Source organism: Bufo bufo, chromosome 2 (genome assembly GCF_905171765.1).
Source record: "Bufo bufo chromosome 2, aBufBuf1.1, whole genome shotgun sequence".
In the NCBI taxonomy this organism is placed as follows: domain Eukaryota; kingdom Metazoa; phylum Chordata; class Amphibia; order Anura; family Bufonidae; genus Bufo; species Bufo bufo.
In genome coordinates this window covers 403,859,503-403,883,557 of record NC_053390.1, presented here as the reverse complement: position 1 = coordinate 403,883,557, position 24,055 = coordinate 403,859,503, and the positions used below count along the sequence as shown (strand labels likewise).

Here is a 24,055-nt window from a genome sequence, read left to right as displayed (position 1 = left end):
AAAGGCTATCATTGTGCACAGCCAGATGGCATTGGAGGTTGGAATAGAGGTATATCCTCTTCAGAGATGAGTCCCTCTTTTGTCTCAGATGCAATGATAGCCAGAGATTGGTCTGTATCCCACATGGGCAATGCTGTAAAGCGACCTTCACAAGGGAACAGCACATTATAGGAATATTAGTGTGGACTGGGATAATGAACAATAGCCAGATGCCAGATGACAGTATTACATTGCTATTGTCATGGAACCAGTGGTATGGCTATTTCTTCATAGTGTCCTAGGAGCTATTTTTCAACAGTACAACACCAAGCTGCATGTTGCTCATGCTACAGTGAGCAGCCTAAACATCATACCATGGCCTGCAGCATCTCTGGACTTGTCTCCCATTTAGCACATCTAGGACATCATTTTTCGGCAATTGCAAAGGGAGCTGTCAGCAGCGGACCATGATGATATGCATGCCGAAGTGCATTCATTGTGTTAGAACATTTCTCAGACAACCATTAGTAACCTCATTGATAGCATGACAAGGCATGTAAGTCCTTGTTTTTCTATACGTGGCACTCATCCTCTCTAAGAGGAGATAGAATTTAGTCTGGAGTTAACGGCAGACCAGTTAATAGCTAGAAGACAGAATGAAGCAGAATAATAGGGGAGTAGCTTTTACCCCTGTGAATTGCCAAAGTAAAAAGGGGCAATTTATGTGCCAGCCCTTAGTAAGAAAGAGACTTTGCAGAAGGTTGAGTAAATATATTAACCTCTTGCCATTACACTAACGTCGAAAGGCGTCAGTGCGGCGGCTCTCTCAGGTCTCAATGACGCCTATTGGCGTCATCTCGTGAGACCCGAGATTTCACAGCGGCGCGCTGCTCGGAAGTAATACTACAGCCTGCCAGCGATGATCATTCGCTGGCAGGCTGTAGATATTAAAATAATCGCATCAGAAAGGTATATTAGACGCTGTTTTGTTAACAGCGTCTGATATACCTGCTACCTGGTCCTCTGGTGGTCCCTTTTGCTTGGATCGACCACCAGAGGACACAGGCAGCTCTGTAAGTAGCACCAATCAGCAAACTACACTACACCCCCCGTCACTTATTAACCCCTTATTAACCCCTGATCACCCCATATAGACTCTCTGATCACCCCCCTGTCAGTGATCACCCCCCTGTAAGGCTCCATTCAGACGTCCGTATGTGTTTTGCGGATCCACGGATCCGCATAAAATGGACACCGGCAATGTGCTTTCCGCATTTTGCGGATCCGCACATTGCCAGAACTATATAGAAAATGCCTTTTCTTGTCGGCAATTGCGGACAACAATAGGACGTGTTCTATATTTTTGCGGAACGGAAGTGCGGACCCGGAAGTGCAGATCCGCAATTCCGGATCCGAGCGGGACAAAGTCTGTCCCCATAGAAATGAATGGGTCCGCAATTCCGTTCCGCAAAATGCATAAAAATGCCCTGTGAAATCCTAAATGTACTCATTGGAATTTGGGCCCCTTTGCGCATCTTGGCTGCAAAAAAGTGTCAAACATGTGGTATCGCCGTACTCAGGAGAAGTAGGGCAATGTGTTTTGGGGTGTATTTTTACATATACCCATGCTGGGTGAGAGAAATATCTCTGTAAATTGACAACTTTGTATAAAAAAATTGAAAAAGTTGTCATTTACAGATATATTTCTCACACACAGGATGGGTATGTGTAAAAAGACACCCCAAAACACATTTCCCTACTTCTCCTTTGTACGGCGATACCACATGTTTGACACTTTTCTGCAGCCTAGGTGCGCAAAGGGGCCCAAATTCCAATGAGTACCTTTTAGGATTTCACAGGGCATTTTTACACATTTGGATTCCAAACTACTTCTCATGCTTTAGGGCCCCTAAAATGGCAGGGCAGTATAAATACCCCACAAGTGACCCCATTTTGGAAAGAAGACACCCCAATGTATTCCGTGAGGGGCATGGCGAGTTCATGTAAAATTTTATTTTTTGTCACAAGTTAGTGGAATTTGAAACTTTGTAAGAAAAAAAAAAAATCATTTTCCGCTAACTTGTGCCAAAAAAAAAAAACTTCTATGAACTCGCCATGCCCCTCACGGAATACCTTGGGGTGTCTTCTTTCCAAAATAGGGTCACTTGTGGGGTATTTATACTGCCCTGGCATTTTAGGGGCCCTAAAGCGTGAGAAGTAGTTTGGAATCCAAAAGCGTAAAAATGCCCTGTGAAATCCTAAAGGTACTCATTGGAATTTGGGCCCCTTTGCGCACCTAGGCTGCAAAAAAGTGTCACACATGTGGTATCGCCGTACTCAGGAGAAGTAGGGCAATGTGTTTTGGGGTGTATTTTTACATATACCCATACTGTGTGTGAGAAATATCTCTGTAAATGACAACTTTTTAAAAAATTTTATACAAAGTTGTCAATTTACAGAGATATTTCTCTCACCCAGCATGGGTATATGTAAAAATACACCCCAAAACACATTGCCCTACTTCTTCTGAGTACGGCGATACCACATGTGACACTTTTTTGCAGCCTAGGTGCGTAGAGGGGCCGAAAGTCCAACGAGTACCTTTAGGCTTTACAGGGTTGCTCACACTTTAGCCCCGCCTAAAATGCCAGAACAGTAAACACACCCGACAAATGACCCCATTTCGGAAAGTAGACACCCCAAGGTATTCACTGAGGGGCATAGTGAGTCCGTGGGAGATTTTATATTTTTTTGCCAGAAGTTAGCAAAAATTGAAACTTTATTATTATTTTTTTTCCTCAGAAAGTGTCATTTTCCGCTAACTTGTGATTTTTTTTTAATCATACATGAAATCACCATGCCCCTCCGCGAATACTTTGGGGTGTCTTCTTTCTAAAATGTGGTCATTCGGGGGGTATTTATACTATCCTGGCATTCTAGCACCTCAAGAAACATGACAGGTGCTCAGAAAGTCAAAGCTGCTTCAAAATGCGGAAATTCACATTTTTGTACCATAGTTTGTAAACGCTATAACTTTTGCACTAACCAATAAATATACACTTATTGGATTTTTTTTATCAAAGACATGTAGCACAATAAATTCTGACACAAACTTGTATAGAAATGTAATTATATTTGAACAAATTTACCAGAAAAAGTTAAAAATACACTTTTTTTGAGAAAATTGCGGTCTATTTTGATTAATATCAGAAAAACAAAAAATCTCAGCAGCAATCAAATACCACCAAAAGAAAGCTGTATTTGTGAGAAGAAAAGGAGGTAAAATTCGATTGGGTGCCAAGTTGCATGACCGAGCAATAAACCGTTAAAATTGTGAAGTGCCGATTTGTAAAAAAGGGCCTGGTCACTAGGGGGGTATAAACCTGTGGTCCTTAAGTGGTTAAAAGATAACTGTCAGCTCTAAAACACCCCCAAACTAGAGTAAGCATTGTATAATGTAAGTGATGCTGAGTCACTTTTTAATTCTAACACTGTGCTCCAAAAAGAATTAAATTAATGGAGAGGCCTTAAAGAGGAGTCCTCTCAATGCATTTTACTGCTGATATTTGGGAGCACAGCGTTTGAATACAAATGAATAGGAAGATAAAAATTAGATAACCAGACTCGGCATCACAATATACACTGCTTAAGGCCCTATTACACCTGAAGATAATCTTTCAGATCATTGCTAACATGCGTTTGTATGAATGCTCGTTAGTGATGATCTGGCAGTGTAATACTGCCACAAATTAACGCTTGTTCATCAAATAATTTAAATCTTTTAGCAGGCTTAAAAAGTAGAGTTGAGCGAACACCTGGATGTTCGGGTTCGAGAAGTTCGGCCGAACTTCCCGGAAATGTTCGGTTTCGGGATCCGAACCCGACCCGAACTTCGTCCCGAACCCGAACCCCATTGAAGTCAATGAGGACCCGAACTTTTGGGCACTAAAAAGGCTGTAAAACCGCCCAGGAAAGAGCTAGAGGGCTGCAAAAGGCAGCAACATGTAGGTAAATCCCCTGCAAACAAATGTGGATAGGGAAATGAATTAAAATAAAAATAAAAAAAATAAAAATGAACCAATATCAATTGGACAGAGGTCCCATAGCAGAGAATCTGGCTTCACGTCAGCAGAGAATCAGTCTCTTCATGCCATAGCAAAGAATCTGGCTTCATGTCAGCAGAGAATCAGTCTCTTCATGCCATAGCAGAGATTCTGGCTTCATGTCAGCGCAGAATCAGTCTTCATGTCATAGCAGAGAATCAGGCTTCACGTCACCCACCACTGGAACAGGCCACTGTCACATATTTAGGCCCCGGCACCCAGACAGAGGAGAGAGGTCCCGTAACAGAGAATCTGGCCTTATGTCAGCGCAGAATCTGTCTTCATGTCATAGCAGAGAATCAGGCTTCACGTCACCCACCACTGGAACAGGCCACTGTCACATATTTAGGCCCCGGCACCCAGACAGAGGAGAGAGGTCCCGTAACAGAGAATCTGGCCTTATGTCAGCACAGAATCTGTCTTCATGTCATAGCAGAGAATCAGGCTTCACGTCACTCACCACTGGAACAGGCCACTGTCACATATTTAGGCCCCGGCACCCAGACAGAGGAGAGAGGTCCCGTAACAGAGAATCTGGCCTTATGTCAGCGCAGAATCAGTCTTCATGTCATAGCAGAGAATCAGGCTTCACGTCACCCACCCACTGGAACAGGCCACTGTCACACATTTAGGCCTAGGCACCCAGGCAGAGGAGAGAGGTCCCGTAACAGAGAATCTGGCCTTATGTCAGCACAGAATCTGTCTTCATGTCATAGCAGAGAATCAGGCTTCATGTCACCCACCACTGGAACAGGCCACTGTCACATATTTAGGCCCAGGCACCCAGGTAGAGGAGAGAGGTCCCGTAACAGAGAATCTGGCCTTATGTCAGCACAGAATCTGTCTTCATGTCATAGCAGAGAATCAGGCTTCACATCACCCACCACTGGAACAGGCCACTGTCACACATTTAGGCCCCGGCACCCAGGAGAGGTTCATTCAACTTTGGGTTGCCCCGCAATATAATGGTAAAATGAAAATAAAAATAGTATTGAATGAGGAAGTGCCCTGGAGTAGAATAATATATTGTTAAGGGGAGGTAGTTAATATCTAATCTGCACAAGGGATGGACAGGTCCTGTGGGATCCATGCCTGGTTCATTTTTGTGAACGTCAGCTTGTCCACATTGGCTGTAGACAGGCGGCTGCGTTTGTCTGTAATGACGCCCCCTGCCGTGTTGAATACACGTTTAGACAAAACGCTGGCCGCCGGGCAGGCCAGCACCTCCAAGGCATAAAAGGCTAGCTCTGGCCACGTGGACAATTTGGAGACCCAGAAGTTGAATGGGGCCGAACCATCAGTCAGTACGTGGAGGGGTGTGCACAGGTACTGTTCCACCATGTTAGTGAAATGTTGCCTCCTGCTAACACGTTCCGTATCAGGTGGTGGTGCAGTTAGCTGTGGCGTGGTGACAAAACTTTTCAACATCTCCGCCATGCTAATCCTGCCCTCAGAGGAGCTGGCCGTGACACAGCTGCGTTGGCGACCTCTTGCTCCTCCTCTGCCTTCGCCTTGGGCTTCCACTGGTTCCCCTGTGACATTTGGGAATGCTCTCAGTAGCGCGTCTACCAACGTGCGCTTGTACTCGCGCATCTTCCTATCACGCTCCAGTGTAGGAAGTAAGGTGGGCACATTGTCTTTGTACCGGGGATCCAGCAGGGTGGCAACCCAGTAGTCCGCACACGTTAAAATGTGGGCAACTCTGCTGTCGTTGCGCAGGCACTGCAGCATGTAGTCGCTCATGTGTGCCAGGCTGCCCAGAGGTAAGGACAAGCTGTCCTCTGTGGGAGGCGTATTGTCATCGTCCTGTGTTTCCCCCCAGGCACGCACCAGTGATGGGCCCGAGCTGCTTTGGGTGCCACCCCGCTGTGAACATGCTTCATCCTCATCCTCCTCCACCTCCTCCTCATCCTCGTCCTCCAGTAGTGGGCCCTGTCTGGCCACATTTGTACCTGGCCTCTGGTGTTGCAAAAAACCTCCCTCTGAGTCACTTCGAAGAGACTGGCCTGAAAGTGCTAAAAATGACCCCTCTTCCTCCTCTTCCTCCTGGGCCACCTCCTCTTCCATCATCGCCCTAAGTGTTTTCTCAAGGAGACATAGAAGTGGTATTGTAACGCTGATAACGGCGTCATCGCCACTGGCCATGTTGGTGGAGTACTCGAAACAGGGCACACAGGTCTCGCATGGAGGCCCAGTCATTGGTGGTGAAGTGGGTCTGATCCACAGTGCGACTGACCCGTGCGTGCTGCAGCTGAAACTCCACTATGGCCTGCTGCTGCTCGCACAGTCTGTCCAGCATATGCAAGGTGGAGTTCCACCTGGTGGGCACGTCGCATATGAGGCGGTGAGCGGGAAGGCCGAAGTTACGCTGTAGCGCAGACAGGCGAGCAGCGGCAGGGTGTGAACGCCGGAAGCACGAACAGACAGCCCGCACTTTATGCAGCAGCTCTGACATGTCGGGGTAGTTGCGAATGAACTTCTGCACCACCAAATTCAGCACATGCGCCAGGCAAGGGATGTGCGTCAAACCGGCTAGTCCCAGAGCTGCAACGAGATTTCGCCCATTATCGCACACCACCAGGCCGGGCTTGAGGCTCACCGGCAGCAACCACTCGTCGGTCTGTTGTTCTATACCCCGCCACAACTCCTGTGTGGTGTGGGGCCTGTCCCCCAAACATATGAGTTTCAGAACGGCCTGCTGACGTTTACCCCGGGCTGTGCTGAAGTTGGTGGTGAAGGTGTGTGGCTGACTGGATGAGCAGGTGGAAGAAGAGGAGGAGGAAGCTGAGGAGGAGGAGGAGACAGGAGGCAAAGAATGTTGCCCTGCGATCCTTGGCGGCGGAAGGACCTGAGCCAAACAGCTCTCCGCCTGGGGCCCAGCCGCCACTACATTTACCCAGTGTGCAGTTAGGGAGATATAGCGTCCCTGGCCGTGCTTACTGGTCCACGTATCTGTGGTTAGGTGGACCTTGCCACAGATGGCGTTGCGCAGTGCACACTTGATTTTATCGGACACTTGTTTGTGCAGGGAAGGCACGGCTCTCTTGGAGAAGTAGTGCCGGCTGAGAACAACATACTTTGGGACAGCAAGCGACATGAGCTGTTTGAAGCTGTGTGTGTCCACCAGCCTAAATTACAGCATTTCATTGGCCAGTAGTTTAGAAATGCTGGCATTCAGGGCCAGGGATCGAGGGTGGCTAGGTGGTAATTTACGCTTTCTCTCAAATGTTTGTGAGATGGAGAGCTGAACGCTGCCGTGTGACATGGTTGAGATGCTTGGTGACGCAGGTGGTGGTGTTGGTGGTACATCCCATGTTTGGTGGTACATCCCATCCTCCAGAGGATGAGGAAGAGGCTGAGGCGGCGGCAGCAGCAGAAGAGGCCGAGGCGGCGGCAGCAGCAGAAGAGGTAGCAGGGGGAGCCTGAGTGAGTTCCTTGTTTTTAAGGTGTTTACTCCACTGCAGTTCATGCTTTGCATGCAGGTGCCTGGTCATGCAGGTTGTGCTAAGGTTCAGAACGTTAATGCCTCGCTTCAGGCTCTGATGGCACAGCGTGCAAACCACTCGGGTCTTGTAGTCAGCACATTGTTTGAAGAAGTGCCATGCCAGGGAACTCCTTGAAGCTGCCTTTGGGGTGCTCGGTCCCAGATGGCGGCGGTCAGTAGCAGGCGGAGTCTCTTGGCGGCGGGTGTTCTGATTTTGCCCACTGCACCCTCTTTTGCTACGCTGTTGGCTCGGTCTCACCACTGCCTCTTCCTCCGAACTCTGAAAGTCAGTGGCACGACCTTCATTCCATGTGGGGTCTAGGACCTCATCGTCCCCTGCATCGTCTTCCACCCAGTCTTGACCCCTGACCTCCTGTTCAGTCTGCACACTGCAGAAAGACGCAGCAGTTGGCACCTGTGTTTCGTCATCATCAGAGACGTGCTGAGGTGGTATTCCCATGTCCTCATCATCAGGAAAAATAAGTGGTTGTGCGTTAGTGCATTCTATCTCTTCCACCCCTGGGGAAGGGCTAGGTGGATGCCATTGGGAAACCCTGGCAGCAGAGTCTTCAAACAGCATAAGAGACTGCTTCATAACTTGAGGCTCAGACAGTTTCCCTGATATGCATGGGGGTGATGTGACAGACCGATAGGCTTGGTTTTCATGCGCCATCTGTGCGCTTTCTGCAGAAGACTGGGTGGGAGATAATGTGAACGTGCTGGATCCACTGTCGGCCACCCAATTGACTAATGCCTGTACCTGCTCATCCTCCTTAGAACGGCATTGGGCCCCACCAAATATCGCTGTAAATTCTGCTGGCTACTGGGACCTGAGGTAGTTGGTTCACTAGGACGTGTGGCTGTGGCAGAACGGCCACGTCCTCTCCCAGCACCAGAGGGTCCACTAACACCACCACGACCATGTCCACGTCCGTGTCCCTTATTAGATGTTTTCCTCATTGTTCCCGTTCACCACAATTTTGAGAATGGCAAATTTGGGAATAGTTTTTCAACCCAGAACAAAAAGTGTGCTTTTACGGTCACTACAAATAACTTGACCAGCTAAAACAGTACAGATTTGGTTGAATAGAAATGTGAGGCCTGTTTTTTTTTGCGCTGTGTGACAGGTATAGGTTTAATCACAGAATTAGACTTGTATCTGCACGGTAGCGTGTGTGTTAAGTTTTTCTGAATGACACTCAGCACCTTCAATGTAAGATATCCTTTTTGGGATAGATTTCAAGTAGGCCTCATATAGCAGAAACTAGTTATTTTGAGAATGGCAAATTTGGGAATAGTTTTTCAACCCAGAACAAAAAGTGTGCTTTTACGGTCACTACAAATAACTTGACCAGCTAAAACAGTACAAATTTGGTTGAATAGAAATGTCAGGTCTATTTTTTAGGCGCTGGGTGACAGGCTCAACTTGCCCCTGATGTAGTATATGGCCAAAAAATAACCACACTATTGATGGTTAAATGCACTTGGGTGACACAGGCTCAGCCTGCACCAGATGTAATATATGGCCAAAAAATAACCAGACTGTTGATGGTTAAATGCACTTCGGTGACACAGGCTCAGCCTGCAGCTGATGTAGTATATGGCCAAAAAATAACCACACTGTTGATGGTTAAATGTACTTTGGTGACACAGGCTCAGCCTGCACCAGATGTAGTATATGGCCCAAAAATAACCAGACTGTTGATGGTTAAATGCACTTCGGTGACACAGGCTCAGCCTGCAGCTGATGTAGGATATAGCAAAAAATAACCACACTATTGATGGTTAAATACACTTGGTGATAGCTTGTGCTGGCCCACCACAAGCCACAAAATGGCCGCCGATCACCCCAGAAAAAAGTGATCTAAAAACGCTCTGGGCAGCCTCAAAAACCTGAGCAAGTCGATATTAGCACTTCAATGATCCACAGCTGCAGATCGATCACAGAATGAAGTCTTTTGGAGGAGTTAATCTGCCTAATCTCGCCCTAACGTCGCAGCAGCAACCTCTCCCTATGCTTGAATCAGCAGAGTGACGTGCAGCGCTACGTGACCCAAGCTTATATAGAGGCTGGGTCACATGCTGCACTGGCCAATCACAGCCATGCCAATAGTAGGCAAGGCTGTGATGGCCTCTTGGGGCAAGTAGTATGACGCTTGTTGATTGGCTGCTTTGCAGCCTTTCAAAAAGCGCCAAGAAAGCGCCGAACACCGAACCCGAACTTTTACGAAAATGTTCGGGTCCGTGTCACAGACACCCCAAAATTCGGTACGAACCCGAACTATACAGTTCGGGTTCGCTCATCCCTATTAAAAAGCCTCATTTGTTGTAGATATTTGTAAAGTTTAGTTCATCCACCAGGTGTTCCATCCATATTTACTACTTTATCCATACAGAATTACTGTTAAAAAAGATTAAAACGCCTGGGGAATGCCTCATGTTAGTTGTCTGTGGTACCATATAATTTTTCCTCCTTGATTATAGTGATCGCAACAAGTCCTTCACTGGCATCCAATAACTAAAATGATGTACAGAAGGGCATACTGGCACCCACATATACACACAGTTGCACACATACTCACACACATGCATTTCTCTGCTATATTTTCCTCAAAAAGGGTTGGGCAGGACATAACTGATCCAGCTAGCAGTGATATCAGACACTGGAGTAATGAAAAATCTCTCCACTTCTCATCCCTTTTCTCCCTGACTCCACTTTCCCTGTAATTAGTGATGGCCTTGCGGTTCGCGGCGAACTTTGTTCGTTCTTGATTCGCCAAACATGCGAATATATGGCAATATTCGCACCCGCCATATTCTTTTACATTGTGAAGAACTTTGACCCATGACACATCCATCAGGTGGTACAGGACAGCCAATTGAGACGTTTCAGCACATGGACATACCCCCTACCTTATAAATAGACACGATCTGGCCGCCATTTTACATTCAGTCTTTTGTCAGTGTAGGGAAAGGTTGCTGTGTGGAGCAGGGACAGGCTGTTAGGGACGCTATCAAATAGGTCCACAAAATACTTTTTAACCCCTTAAGGACTCAGCCCTTTTTTACCTTAAGGACTTGGCCATTTTTTGCAAATCTGACCAGTGTCACTTTAAGTGCTGATAACTTTAAAATGCTTTGACTTATCCAGGCCATTCTGAGATTGTTTTTTCGACACCTATTGTACTTCATGACACTGGTAAAATGAAGTTAAAAAAAATCATTTTTATTTATAAAAAGAATACCAAATTTACCTATTTTTTTATTTTTTTAAATTGCAAATTTCCAAGTTTCAATTTCTCTACTTCTATAATACATAGTAATACCTCCAAAAATAGTTATTACTTTACATTCCCCATAAGTCTACTTCATGTTTGGATCATTTTGGGAATGATATTTTATTTTTTGGGGATGTTACAAGGCTTAGAAGTTTAGAAGCAAATCTTGAAATTTTTCAGACATTTTCAAAAACCCAATTTTTAGGGACTAGTTCAGGTCTGAAGTCACTTTGCGAGGCTTACATAATAGAAACCACCCAAAAATGACCCCATTATATAAACTACACCCCTCAAGGTATTCAAAACTAATTTTACAAACTTCGTTAACCCTTTAGGTGTTCCACAAGAATTAATGGAAAATAGAGATACAATTTCAAAATTTCACTTTTTTGGCAGATTTTCCATTTTAATAATATTTTACAGTTACAAAGCAAGGGTTAACAGCCAAACCAAACTCAATATTTATGGCCCTGATTCTGTAGTTTACAGAAACACCCCATATGTGGTCATAAACCGCTGTACGGGCACACGGCAGGGCGCAGAAGGAAAGGAATGCCTTACGGTTTTTGGAAGGCAGGTTTTGCTGGACTGGTTTTTTGGACACCATGTCCCATTTGAAGCCCCCCTGATGCGCCCCTAGAGTAGAAACTCCAAAAAAGTTACCTCATTTTAGAAACTACGGGATAGGGTGGCAGTATTGTTGGTACTATTTTAGGGTACATATGATTTTTGGTTGCTCTATATTACACTTTTTGTGAGGCAAGGTAACAAGAAATAGCTGTTTTGGCACCGTTTTTATTTTTTGTTATTTACAACATTCATCTGACAGGTTAGATCATGTGATATTTTTATAGACCAGGTTGTCACGGATGCGGCGATACCTAATATGTATACTTTTTTTTATTTATGTAAGTTTTACACAATGATTTCTTTTTTTAAACCAAAAAAATCATATTTTCGTGTTTCCATAGTCTGAGAGACATAATTTTTCAGTTTTTGGGCAATTACCTTAGGTAGGGTATGATTTTTGCAGGATGAGATGACGGTTTTATTGGCACTATTTTGGGGTGCGTGTGACTTTTTGATCGCTTGCTATTACACTTTTTGTGATGTAAGGTGACAAAAAATTGTTTATTTAGCACAGTTTTTATTAAAAAAAATTTACGGTGTTCATCTGAGGGGTTAGGTCATGTGATATTATATATATACTATAGATATTATAGAGCCGGTCGATACGGACGCGGCGATACCTAATATGTATACTTTTTTTTATTCATGTAAGTTTTACACAATAAAAGCTTTTTTAAAACAAAAAAAATGATGTTTTAGTGTCTCCATATTCTGAGCCCTATTTTTTTTTATTTTTTGGGCGATTGTCTCAGGTAGGGGCTCATTTTTTGTGGGATGAGGTGACGGCTAGATTGGTACTATTTTGGTGGGCAAACGCCTTTTTGATTGCTTGCTGTTGTACTTTTTGTGATGTAAGGTGACAAAAAAATTGTTTATTTAGCACAGTTTTTTTTTTTGTTTTTTTACTATGTTCATCTTATAGTGGATTTGTATTGTGCAGCAGTGGCAAGCAGTTCTGCAGAGATACTGCAGCTACACAGAGTGACAAACGCAATTAGAAAAAATAATTATAACTGGTGTGATATACCAGTCGCCCCCCAAAAAAACTGATAGAAGTGGGGTGTTATATACCAATAATATACTTTATATATAGTGCATTTGGGTACAGCATCATTTGTTTGCTGTTTCGCTGCGTTCCCTTTACTATACACAGTGACAAATGACATTGGAAAAAATAATTATAACTGATGTGTGCATGCGTGTACGCGAAAATTATATTCCCGATATTTCGCATTGAAAAAATTAATGAATGGAGATCGCAAATTCGAATACTACACCTGGTATGTCACTGTCCATGTTGTGGGACTATTTGTGCACTTCTAGTAATTATTTCTTGGCTGCAAATATGAGCTGAAGGTTTTTCAGGTTCTCCTGCCATTAAAATAAATGGGACCTTGCGGTTCGCGAACATTTGATTGCGTTCGCTCGATCTCGTTCGCGAACCGTCCCGGCAGATGTTTGTCCATCACTACCTGTAATGCTATCTGCCATCCTCTGGTTGAAGGTGAGCATGTCCCATGTAAAGTTTACGTTTCACTAGTAGATTGCAAAAATAATTTAATACAATCTGTCTAAATGAGAGCAGCCCCAGGAGAAATTCTACAGAGATGAGCCAAGAGGAATAAGGGAGATTTTAACCCCCTATCACTATTGGGTAGGTCACTAATTCCAATAAAGTCTAAAGCTGAAAACTGGAGTAATTTGGGAAAGATCTGAGTTGCTAGGATTATATTTTCTCACAACACCATGTAAAATGATATAGCTCTTACTATATCAGTATTATAGCAGCCAATCTATGAGTAGTTTTTCCCAAAGCTGGCATGGCATTCTGCTAATAAATGAAGAAATGAGAAGCTTGACAGCCGTCACATCAAGCTATTTTCATACTGTATTAATTAGTCATGTTTTTTTTATACAATGAATTTACAGTAGGCGAGAGTCTCAAGTTTAGCTACAATCTAGTCCAAAGCTTGTAAATTATTTCTGTCAGGAGTTTACTCAGCTAGTTCCCCTATCAGTGAGGCTGGAAGTTGAGCCGATTCGGATCCTGGTTCAGCTTCCAACCCCAGAGCCAGGCTGGGGATTTAAGAGTGACACTCAGTGAATGCAATTAGAGATGAGCAAATTTTTTTAAAAAATGTAATCGGTTTGTTCGCTGAATTTTCCCAAAAAGATTTGATTTGATTGGAATTTATTCATGGCAAATCTTGTTAAAAAACAGCTATTTCCTGGCTGCAGAGAGCCTGTATAGTGGTGTAGAACACTGTGCCTTGCAGTAACACACATAGGGAGTCTGCTGTGTTACTGCAAGGCATACTGTGAGTCAGTATGACACGCAGATGACAAGTGTTGCTCTTAGAATCAATTCACACTTCACTTATTTGGGCAGTTACAGGGCCAAAACTGACCAAATAACTCAAGTGTGAACTCAGCCTTACAGGTCAATGTTAGAGCCAGGTATAAAGAACCGTGTAGAGGCCCGAGATCCTACTATAGCGTGAAAGAGCGCACTCCTTTTAAACCGATTCACTGATTCCACATAGATTTCTACAGGACCTGTTCTATTAAACGCTAATACAAGTAGAGTGGAGAGGGTGTCAGCAGTAGGTTTGTGTTGACGTCACAGATTTTTTTGCACTTTCTCTGATCTGTCAGAACAATAACCCCCATAAACGGATCCTGTCTGTTGAGCTTCAGCCTTCACATGGTCAGTATTTTGTCAGTAATCCATCAGTATTGCTAAGGTAAAAAACAAACAAACAGGAGTGTATCTAACACAGAGATGACATGTGAATGGAATAATGTCTTCTGTATATGTACCCACTCCTGCTTTTGGCTACCAAATCATAAGCCAATTGTGATGCAAAATAGGGATCATGTCATATGGGCCTTACAGCTGCAACATGGACAGGATCTGGTGTGAGTCTCATTTTTCCTTCCTTCTGACAGATCAGAAGAAGGGTGAAATAAATGGTTATGATATCCAGGCCAAAAAGGCAAAATAGTGGCCCAGTCATGGGGAGGGTGGGAACACCTTGAGAAGTATACAGAGTGGCCCAGTGACATAGTGGTGAGGTGGCAGCAGCATGAGGAGACCACAAAGTTCTGAGGGTGCAGCAGTGTGAGAAGCCCACAGAGTGGCCCAGTGACATAGTGGTGAGGTGGCAGCAGCATGAGGAGACCACAGAGTGGCTCAATGACATAGTGGTGAGGTGGCAGCAGCGTGAGGAGACCACAGAGTGGCTCAATGACAGAGAATGAGCTGGAAGCAGCATGAGGAGACCACAGAGTGGCCCAATGACAGTGTTGAGGTGGCAGCACCATGAGGAGAATACAGAGTGTTGAGTTGGCAGCAGCATGAGGAGACCACAGATTAGTGAGGTGGCAGAAGCATGAGGAGACAACAGAGTGGTGAGGTGGCAGCAGCATGCGGAGACCACAGAGTGTTAAGTTGGCAGCAGCATGAGGAGACCACAGAGTGGCCCAATGACAGCAAGTTGAGGTAGCAGCAACATGGGGAGACCACAGAGTGGTGAGGTGGCAGCAGCATGAGGAGACCACAGAGTGGTGAGGTGGATGCAGCATGAGGAGACCACAGAGTGGTGCGGTGGCAGCAGCATGAGGTGACCACAGAGTGCCCATTGACAAAGTGGTGAGGTGGAGCCAATACCAGCTGAAGATGGTGGGTGACAGTAGGAGCACCTGGCAGCAGGTTTGTGGCATCAGGCTGGTGGTAGCATCAGAATAGTAGCTAAAGCAGGTGGCCAGACAGGTTTATTTTGACAAAGTTTAGGTGTGGCACCAAGGATGATCTAGTCTGATGCAACAGGCACTGGTGTGTGTATATCCTGGCTGATCCACACCTGATTCATCTTCACAAAGGTCAGTTTTTCCACATTTTGGGTGGATATACGAGTGGGGTAACTATGGCTCCCGCCCCACTAAACACCCTCTCTGATGCCTCACTGCTGGCTGGGAAGGAAAGCTTGTCCAGTTGCGGCCACAAATCGAGTTTGGCTGAGCAGTAGTCCAGGGGATCTTCAATGTGGGGTGGCAGGGTGCACTCCAAGTATGCCACAACCTGCTGGTTCAGGTTGTGCTCTATGTCTATGCTGCTGCTGGTGTGTAGTTTCTTCAGTAGGCGGGTGAAGAAAACTGCTCATCAGCGACTCTAGAATTAAGTTGCTGCTGATGGAGCTGGAACTGCTCCTGCCCTCCCACCTCCCTCAGCAGCCATGGCAGTGGAACATGAGTGCAGAGGGCCCCTCCGGTCAGACCTGCATGAGAATGGGCGATGGCGCACATAGGGAGCGGACAACTGACTACATAGAATGTCTTGATAGTGGTTCATTTTGTCCTCCCTCTTAGTGGGTTAAAAAAAAGGCCTCAGACCTCACTATTCATTATCTGCAACAATTCTCTATATTTGCATTTTTAATCGATGTATTAACAGCAGAGCAAGAAATAGACACAATATATCGCTATTCCTCTGTGAAATTTGTGGCAACTAGGAACATTGTATCAAAGATACACTTACCAGGGAAACCTTTGAATAGAAGAAACAGATGAAGTTGTACCAGAATACCAGATAAGCTTCTATTGAGTGGCAGAGATTTACACAGCAATATCTACACCTTGGGATTACCACCACCTTTTTTCAAACCTAGACTGGTGACACACAATCATATACTCTTCCTAATATATCTTTTCATTATTTTTTTTTTGCACATTTTTAGAATATACCAATTCCTCTCATCACTTATTGAAAGGATTCACCTGTTTTTGTTTAACATTTGGTGCACGTTTTAGGCCATCACAATAAGTTGATATAAGCACCACTCTTATCTGTGAGACACACTCTTCAGCGCGCCACTCTGGGCGCTATACGATTCTGGACCGACCTCATTCTAATAGATGCTATTTTTCTCGTACAGTTTACCAGCTGACATGATATTGTATTGTTACATTTTATTCTTTTATATTCTTCTTTTTTTGTATTGCATTGCAATTCTGTAAATAATAATCCCATTGATTTTATTGGATGATATTTATGTGAACCAACCGTCTATACAACTCCATTTATCAGAGTGCCCATTCACTTTTCTATTTGCATTTTTCTTGGTGAATAGGGTGCAACACTAGTCTGGAGCACCTACATCATCAGACAAAAGGAGAGCCGCCCTTTACATTTTCTGCCTTATTAAGACATCTGCACCCCACAATCTAATTTGCAATGCCTGACAGAGGAAATCTAAACAACTAAGATGCCTCGGTTGCTATTGACCGTAGCATCTAACTGGTTAACCTGTCCAGATTGGCACTTTTACTGATCTGAGCCAAGATTTTGCTCATCACTATAAAGGAGACCAATGCAATGCCTAGACTAGACCACCCAAAAATGGTGGTCGCCTAGCCTAAGGTCTGTTAGTGACCCCATAAAAGGCGTATTGGCGATCATTACTGGGTTAAACGAGTTGTTTTGTGAAGCAAACTCCTGTCCATATGGCCACTATAAGCCAGAGCAGAGAGTCACTTAAATAAAAGTGTTTCCCAATCCGGCTGACTCAGTCCATGTATTAATGGTTGCCCAATCATTTGTCCATACCCCATACGTCTCTACTCTATGTATAGTACAGCCAGACATAAACTGTCACCGCAATAACAGATTATCACCAGGGCTGAGCTGGTTGTAAGTTAATTCTTTATAATAACATTGATTTACTGTAAGCTTTCTCATCAACCCATGAGATTTCACACTTATTCTTTCTAACACAGTTTGGAAAATGAAAGCTAAAATGCATTTTTATAGGCAACATGGTCACTTTTGCCTTGATAAAAAATGCCCTTACAGAACAGTGAACATATTTAATAATTTTTTTCTGAAATAGACATATTATTAAAAGTAAAAATATAAATTTGGTGTTTTTATTTGTACAACTTTTCAATTTTTGTAATGTGAGTAAGAACACACGTACTGCAGGTGACGCCGGTGTGGCCAAAAAATATGCTTTTTGGCCACACCAAAAAGCAAAACATATGATTTTACATCAGATTTCCACATTTTTCATATATATGTTAATATCCACACTTTTTTTCTGCAACTCAAAGTATTCCTCTCGAATATAGCTGTAGCTGGATTTTCAAAATTGAAAAACCAGGCAACAAAAAGTTGCTGTTTGTATTAGGACAGAAACCTGACCTATTAAGATGGATTTTGCTCCTCATAATACCATTTAGGCCTACTGAACACAGTTGTCATACCTACTGAACACAGTTGTCATACCTACTGAACACAGTTGTTCCAACCCTAATAAAATATCATTGTAAGAAGCCGGCTCAGACCTATGAGTATAAACCAGGCTTAATAAGGTTAAGCATTATACTAAATTCAGCAAACATTTTTTATAAGTTTTAGTATGTACACAGGAGCATAGTAAAGCTAAAGGTGAAATGCGGAAAGAGGACTTCTCAAACTGTTGTAACAAGGTTGGCAGCACAACACTGGTAGCAATAATGTGTAAAAATGCACGTTATTATAATAATGTCACTATAAAAAATATCACCTTTAACAGTTTTCTGTACCTTGGCAGTAGGGTATTTCACCACTCCACTCTCCAGACTCCAAACATGTTACTTTCACGCTTCCATTCAAGTTATATCCCTCATTGCATGAAAATGTCAGTTCACTTCCAACGCCAAAGTAGTCACCAGAAGAATTTCCATTTTCCAGCTCACCCGGATCTTGACATTTTACAGGTTCTATAATATAAATAACATTTGGATGACAAGTAAGTGTTTCACTTTGCTTCATATATACATTCACAAAATTATTATTTTTTTATTTCTTTTTAAATGAATATAATGTTCAATTTCAAGTGGATATGTTAAGTTTCCTATGCTTCCTTATCTAAGGGGATTAAAGAACAGATGGGAGATGTTTGAGTTCATATAGTATGATTTGATTTTGTATTTTCATATGAAGAATGTTAACATTTTTTAGGGTTTCTCCCGCTCCTGTGCAGCTTCCCCTGCCCACTGATTGACAGCTCTTCCTGCATGCAAAATTATTCAAGACTGTGTTGTCTGTGAAGCAGGTGAAGAGAACAGTTCATCCCTGAAACGCGTTGTTCTATTGTCAACAAATAAAAGTCCCTATTGTCATTATATTTGTGGTAGCACGGAATCCTGTTTTATCCTTCTGTATCCTATTGTACTGACAAGGGCCACTCCTAGACCTGGAAGAAAGGCGTTCAGAAGCTTATTTATATTTTTTGTGGTTAGCTTGTGTTTGGTTCTCGGCTGAGTTCCTGGTGCTACCAAAGCTTCATTGAAGTGTTTCCGTTCCCTTTTGTATTTTGTTTTGATAAATGTATGTGTTGCCTTTCCCTGTTGTTTGTCATTAGGCCTGAAGGAGACTCCTGTTCGTCCTTCCCTTTGGAGGAATAGGTAGACTTAGTCATGACATTAGTTCCAGGGTCCTATAGGGTGAGATAGGATTCTAGGTATCCAGTGTATGAACTTGCCTACCTTTGGGGCCTGCTCATACTGGTAGTCATTCAGGACTGGAGTTAGGGTTTTCTCTAGGAGGTGTCCATCTTCCTTCCCTAGTTTCCAGGCCTTACTCCGGTATCCCCTTTCCCTCCTATGCTTGATGTGGTGTTTTCCTGCCACACACGAGCGTGACAACTGTGCTGTATGCTATATTTCATAAGCCATGTCCCATGTTCGGCAGAACTTCTGTGCTGTCCGCATAGAGGTCCTGTCCATAAGATGGCTTCTGATGGAGAGTCATTGACCAAACACATCATTCACTCTCCTTAATTCAAATGCAAAGCAACTGCAATAAACTCCCAAAAGTTCAAATGCAGATGGCAGATGCAGTGTATTTGAATGGAGACATCACATGGAGGTGATTTGTCTGGTCACATGACCCTCTATCTGCAGCCATTTTATGGACAAGATCTCTGTTCGGAGAGCACAGAAGACTTAGCAAACAAGAGGGTATACATTATGAAATGTAGAAAATGGCACAGAGTATCATCAAAAACTATTTTACTAACTGTTATATAATCATCTTACAAACACATTGATCAACAGTTAACCAGAAAGTGGCCAACCCATTTTAAGCTATTTTTTAGTTAATAGGATGCTTTGGATGATTTGGTAAAGCGAGAAGATGCAGACATCTAGGCGTCAAATTCTGCAGAGATGAATCATGGCCTGGAGAAGCCAACTGTTGTGGTCTGAAACAGAAAGAAGAGGAAACAGAAGAACTCTAGAAAAGATGCTATATGTAAGTCACTAAATGTAAATCATTATGCCTAGCATTCCTTTTTGTGAAACAACAACTCCTAGCATACCTTCACACCTGTTCAGGACATACTGGGAGCTGTAGTTTGACACTCTACTGTGCTTGGCTCTTGTGTTGCATTTATGTACTGTGCCTGGTTCTAGGTCTGTATTTATGTAATGAGCTTGTTTCTGGTGCCTTATTTATTAATGAGCTTGTTTCTGGTGCTGTTTGTAATGAGCTTGTTTATGGTGCTGTTTGTAATGAGCTTGTTTATGGTGCTGTGTTTTTGTAAACAGCTTTATTTCTAGTGCAGTATACATGTATCGTGCTTGGTTCTGATGCTGTATTTATGTTAAGAGTTTGGTTCTGGTGCTGCTATATTTAATGGGCTTGGTTCTGAATCTTTATTTATGTAATTAGCATGGTTCTAGTGCTGCATGTATGCAACCAGCTTGGTTTTTGTGCTGCATTTATGTTATGAGCTTGGTTCTAGTGCTGCATTTATATGAGCTTGGTTCTAGTGCTGATTTTATGTAATGAGCTTGGTTCTGTATTTATATAATGAGCTTGGTTCTGGTGCTGTATTTATGTAATGGGCTTGGTCTGGTGCTGTAATAATGTAATGATCTTGCTTTCTGGTACTGTATTTATGTACTTTGGTTCTGATGCTTGATATGGTGCCACTACTACTGTATCTTAAATAGCATGCACAGTGTCCTCTCTGTTTACTGCTGTGAGATTTAGTTCTCAGCTATTTTCACATAGCTTGGAATGCAGGGGTGGCCACACAGGTGTGGCATACTCTCCATTTACTTTGGTGCCCCATTCTTAAGATAGGAGAGGGTCCTTTAGGTCCATTAGAGGCAGGACCTCGGCCTGCACCTGCTGTTTGTTCTTTTCTTTATTTCCTGTTCACCTCACTGAGGTGGTCGCACGCGCTCAGTTTAAATCTTCAACTTATAACTTGAAAAAAAGGTCAGGATCACTTGAGGCACTGCCGAGGTTTAGATGAATAATACATAAGAGGTGGTGAAGTTGATGCAGGATATCTTTATTCACGGGTAGTCTACGCGTTTCTGCGGCTGGATTGCCCCCTTCGTCAGGACTAGGACTCTGTTAGAAGTTGTGGCAGTTACAGGGAAAGTGCTACAGCAGACAGGACATACAACCTGAGAAAGGACACAACCTCTGAGCTGCCAACTTGAAATAAATCTGGCAGAGCAACTGGAGCAATGAATAAGCAGACATCTGGATCCATGTTGATGTACAGGGCAATTGCCAGCCTTGTTAGGAAGAGATTGTCATCTATATTATGATATCTGACTTTCATTGTTTTTACATTAAAGGGTTTCCCCGGGAAAGTTAAAAATGAAAATACTGAAAAAACATCTTATTATAATGAACTCCTGGATGCCTTTCATTATTTATAATGGCTGATTTTGTCCAGGGGACAATCAGTGGAGGAGTTAAAATGGACGCTGTCAGATTCCTGGGCATGCACAGCAGGACAGCCTGTGTGAGAATACAAAGCACAGAGCCCTATGCAAATTCAGGTCTCTGCCTGTATCAGCACTGTTGAGCTCTATATTATGTGCAGATGCCAGGTGAGATAAGTGTGTCTGTGTACTTCGGAGCTCTCCTCACCTCGTAGTTGCAGACTGAAGTGTAGGAATGAGAACCAGACACATGCTGCTGTGGGGGAGGAGTGTTATTAGACAACACTTCAGCTTGTGTGTTCGAGGTGAGGTAACTCCCGCTCTCTTCTGAGGCAGACAGATAATAGCTTATCTCAGCTGTCATTTACACATAATTTCATGCTTGACAATGCTCACAATAGGTGGAGAACCAGGATCCTGCTCTGTGCTCTGCTTTCTCATACAGGCCTCCCTGCAGTCTCATTAGGAGGACAGATTCTATGTCGAGGAATCTGACAGCGGCCATTTTAACTCTTCCACTGATTGTCCCCTAGACAAATATAATAATAATAATAATAATAATAATAATAATTAAAATCATTTAACAGTTTATTTATAATAACATGTTTTTCAGTATTTTCATTGTTTTCTTTCCTGAAGAACCCCTTTAATCAAAGTATAACCCTTTTAAGTATTAGCTGTACATTAATATAACTAATTTGTGAGAAAAACTCAAGAACTTAGTAACTTCATTAATTTAGGTGATAATGCTATTTACAATAATATTCACAATAGAATTTCTGTAAAATACCCCAAACTATTTTATTTTACTGTACAGGGTATTGAAAGAGGTTATCCTATGCCTCTTTAACCTGAGAGCAGCTAAGGAAGTACCAGGCAGGTGACAAACCTCAATAATATCCATATGCCTTAATAGATCATGCAAACATGGGTAGGTCTCATGGGACAACCCCTTTAAAGGAAGCTGCATTCTGTGTTCTGTCGCTATTATACAAACAACCACCTACCATATTTACCTGTACATGCTTTTCCATCACCAGTGTATGGCGGTATGCAGGTGCAAATGTAGGAGCCATTAGTATTAGTGCATGATGCATGTCTATCGCAGTCTGATCCAACTGCACATTCATCAACATCTTAAAATAAGGAATACAGTTAAAAGTTATATATTTCCATTCTGTGTAGAAAGAGTGACCACAATATATGAATGTAAGTAAATCACTGAGTCAAGGCCTAACTCCATTGTGTGACTATACACACTATGCAATTATTTATTATCACATCCTCTTATTATTTACTGTATCTTCTTGTACACTACTGCATTATTAGTATATTCTACATATTTCGCTGTCTAGGAGTCCTTTGACATCCAATCTGGAGGACCATCATTGGAGTACACGTGTACTGAGTAGGACTCAGGACTACCTCCCTATGCTACATATTCCACATACATAAGGAATTCTCTTTCTCTTAACAACCCTTTCGTCATAGTGGGTGGTCACCTGCTCCTTTTAGGAGTCAAACTAGAGTTCTAAAACAAGAAAGAGTTTGTTTGATTGTGTATTACTGTATGTTTGTGTTCCCTACTCTTCAACATACCATGTTTCATCTGAGTTTGTTTCCATCCACAGTTAATGGGGTATTTCAATTTCATGAAATTGATGACCTATCCTAAGGATAGTCCATCAATTTCACATCTGTTGAGATTCGTCTCTTAGCATTCCTGTTGATAGGCTGTTTGAAGGGGCTGCACCGCTAGTGCAAGAGCTGTGTTCTCTTCAATGTTTACCTTCAGGCCATCTATATTGTATAGGTGGTACAGTCTAATTACACCTATTCGTCCCACTCAAGTGAATGAGACAGAAAAGTGTAATTACACTGCGCCACCAAAGAAGATGGCGTGCAGGTAAACAATGAAGAGAACACAGCTCTCACTCAAGCGGTGCAGCACCTTCCAACAGCTGATCAGTGGGGGTGCCCAGAGTCAGACCCCCACCAATCTGATATTGATGACCTATAGGTCAAGTATAGGTCATCAATATCACAAAATTGGAATAACCCTTTAAATCAATCATTTGCACAAATGGTGCTTATGCTGAAAAATTAATGTAAATGCTTTAATACTGAATATACTGTCTGAAGCTACAGATAGTGGACCACATTTTACTTATACTGTCTAAAAGTAAGACAATGTAAACTTAGTCTTAAACTGCACCTAATTTAACAAAATGACTGATGCTGGATGATATCTGGCGAGTCTAAGTTGATACCACCTATTTGTTGGCTTAGGTTACTCCAAAACATGCGCCAATATGTTTATGTATTTTTTGGCACGCAGCATCACATTTAGACAATACCTTTTTTTCCCAAGAAGCAACGCTTTTTTGCTAAGCCATTCTCCCTTGTGACAAAATGTTTCTAAAACACATAAGAAATATGGTGTAAAGCATGTACACCAATTTTTGGGCAAAATTCTGGTACATGCTGATCAATAAACCTATCCTGTATATACAGTGAGTGTCTGTTTTAAGACCTATATATGAATTATATGGAACGTATACTTAATTTAATAAAATGGACTGTTTAAAATGTACATACCCAAACACATTGGTGAGGTACCATCCCAGCTTCCATTATCTGTACAAAACATCCTTGAATCTCCAAGCAGGTAATACCCAGTATTGCACTGGTATGTGACAGTGCTTCCAGCAAAAAAGTTTTCATCAGTATTAATACCATTTTTCAGATGAGGCGGCTTTCCACAGCTGATTCCTTAATAAAATTATGAATTTTGGAACAAAACACCAAAACTGACACATCATTAAAAATGAATTTCTACATATAATACTAGA

The 24,055-nt window shown here is 42.9% G+C and overlaps 1 protein-coding gene across 5 annotated transcripts in view; it reads right to left on the bottom strand.

Annotated features, from left to right (window-relative positions):
• SVEP1 (sushi, von Willebrand factor type A, EGF and pentraxin domain containing 1) overlaps window positions 1-24,055 on the bottom strand; it is a 459,579-nt gene that overhangs the window by 148,368 nt on the left and 287,156 nt on the right. For 4 of the 5 annotated variants that reach the window (XM_040417268.1, XM_040417271.1, XM_040417272.1 and 1 more), the window contains 3 exons: window positions 23,802-23,975; window positions 22,211-22,339; window positions 18,057-18,233 (listed from right to left, as the gene is read on the bottom strand). In XM_040417268.1, the coding sequence (XP_040273202.1) occupies window positions 18,057-18,233; window positions 22,211-22,339; window positions 23,802-23,975 (480 nt within the window). The remainder of the gene's footprint in view (window positions 1-18,056; window positions 18,234-22,210; window positions 22,340-23,801; window positions 23,976-24,055) is intronic. The other variant, XM_040417270.1, reaches the window with a different exon arrangement.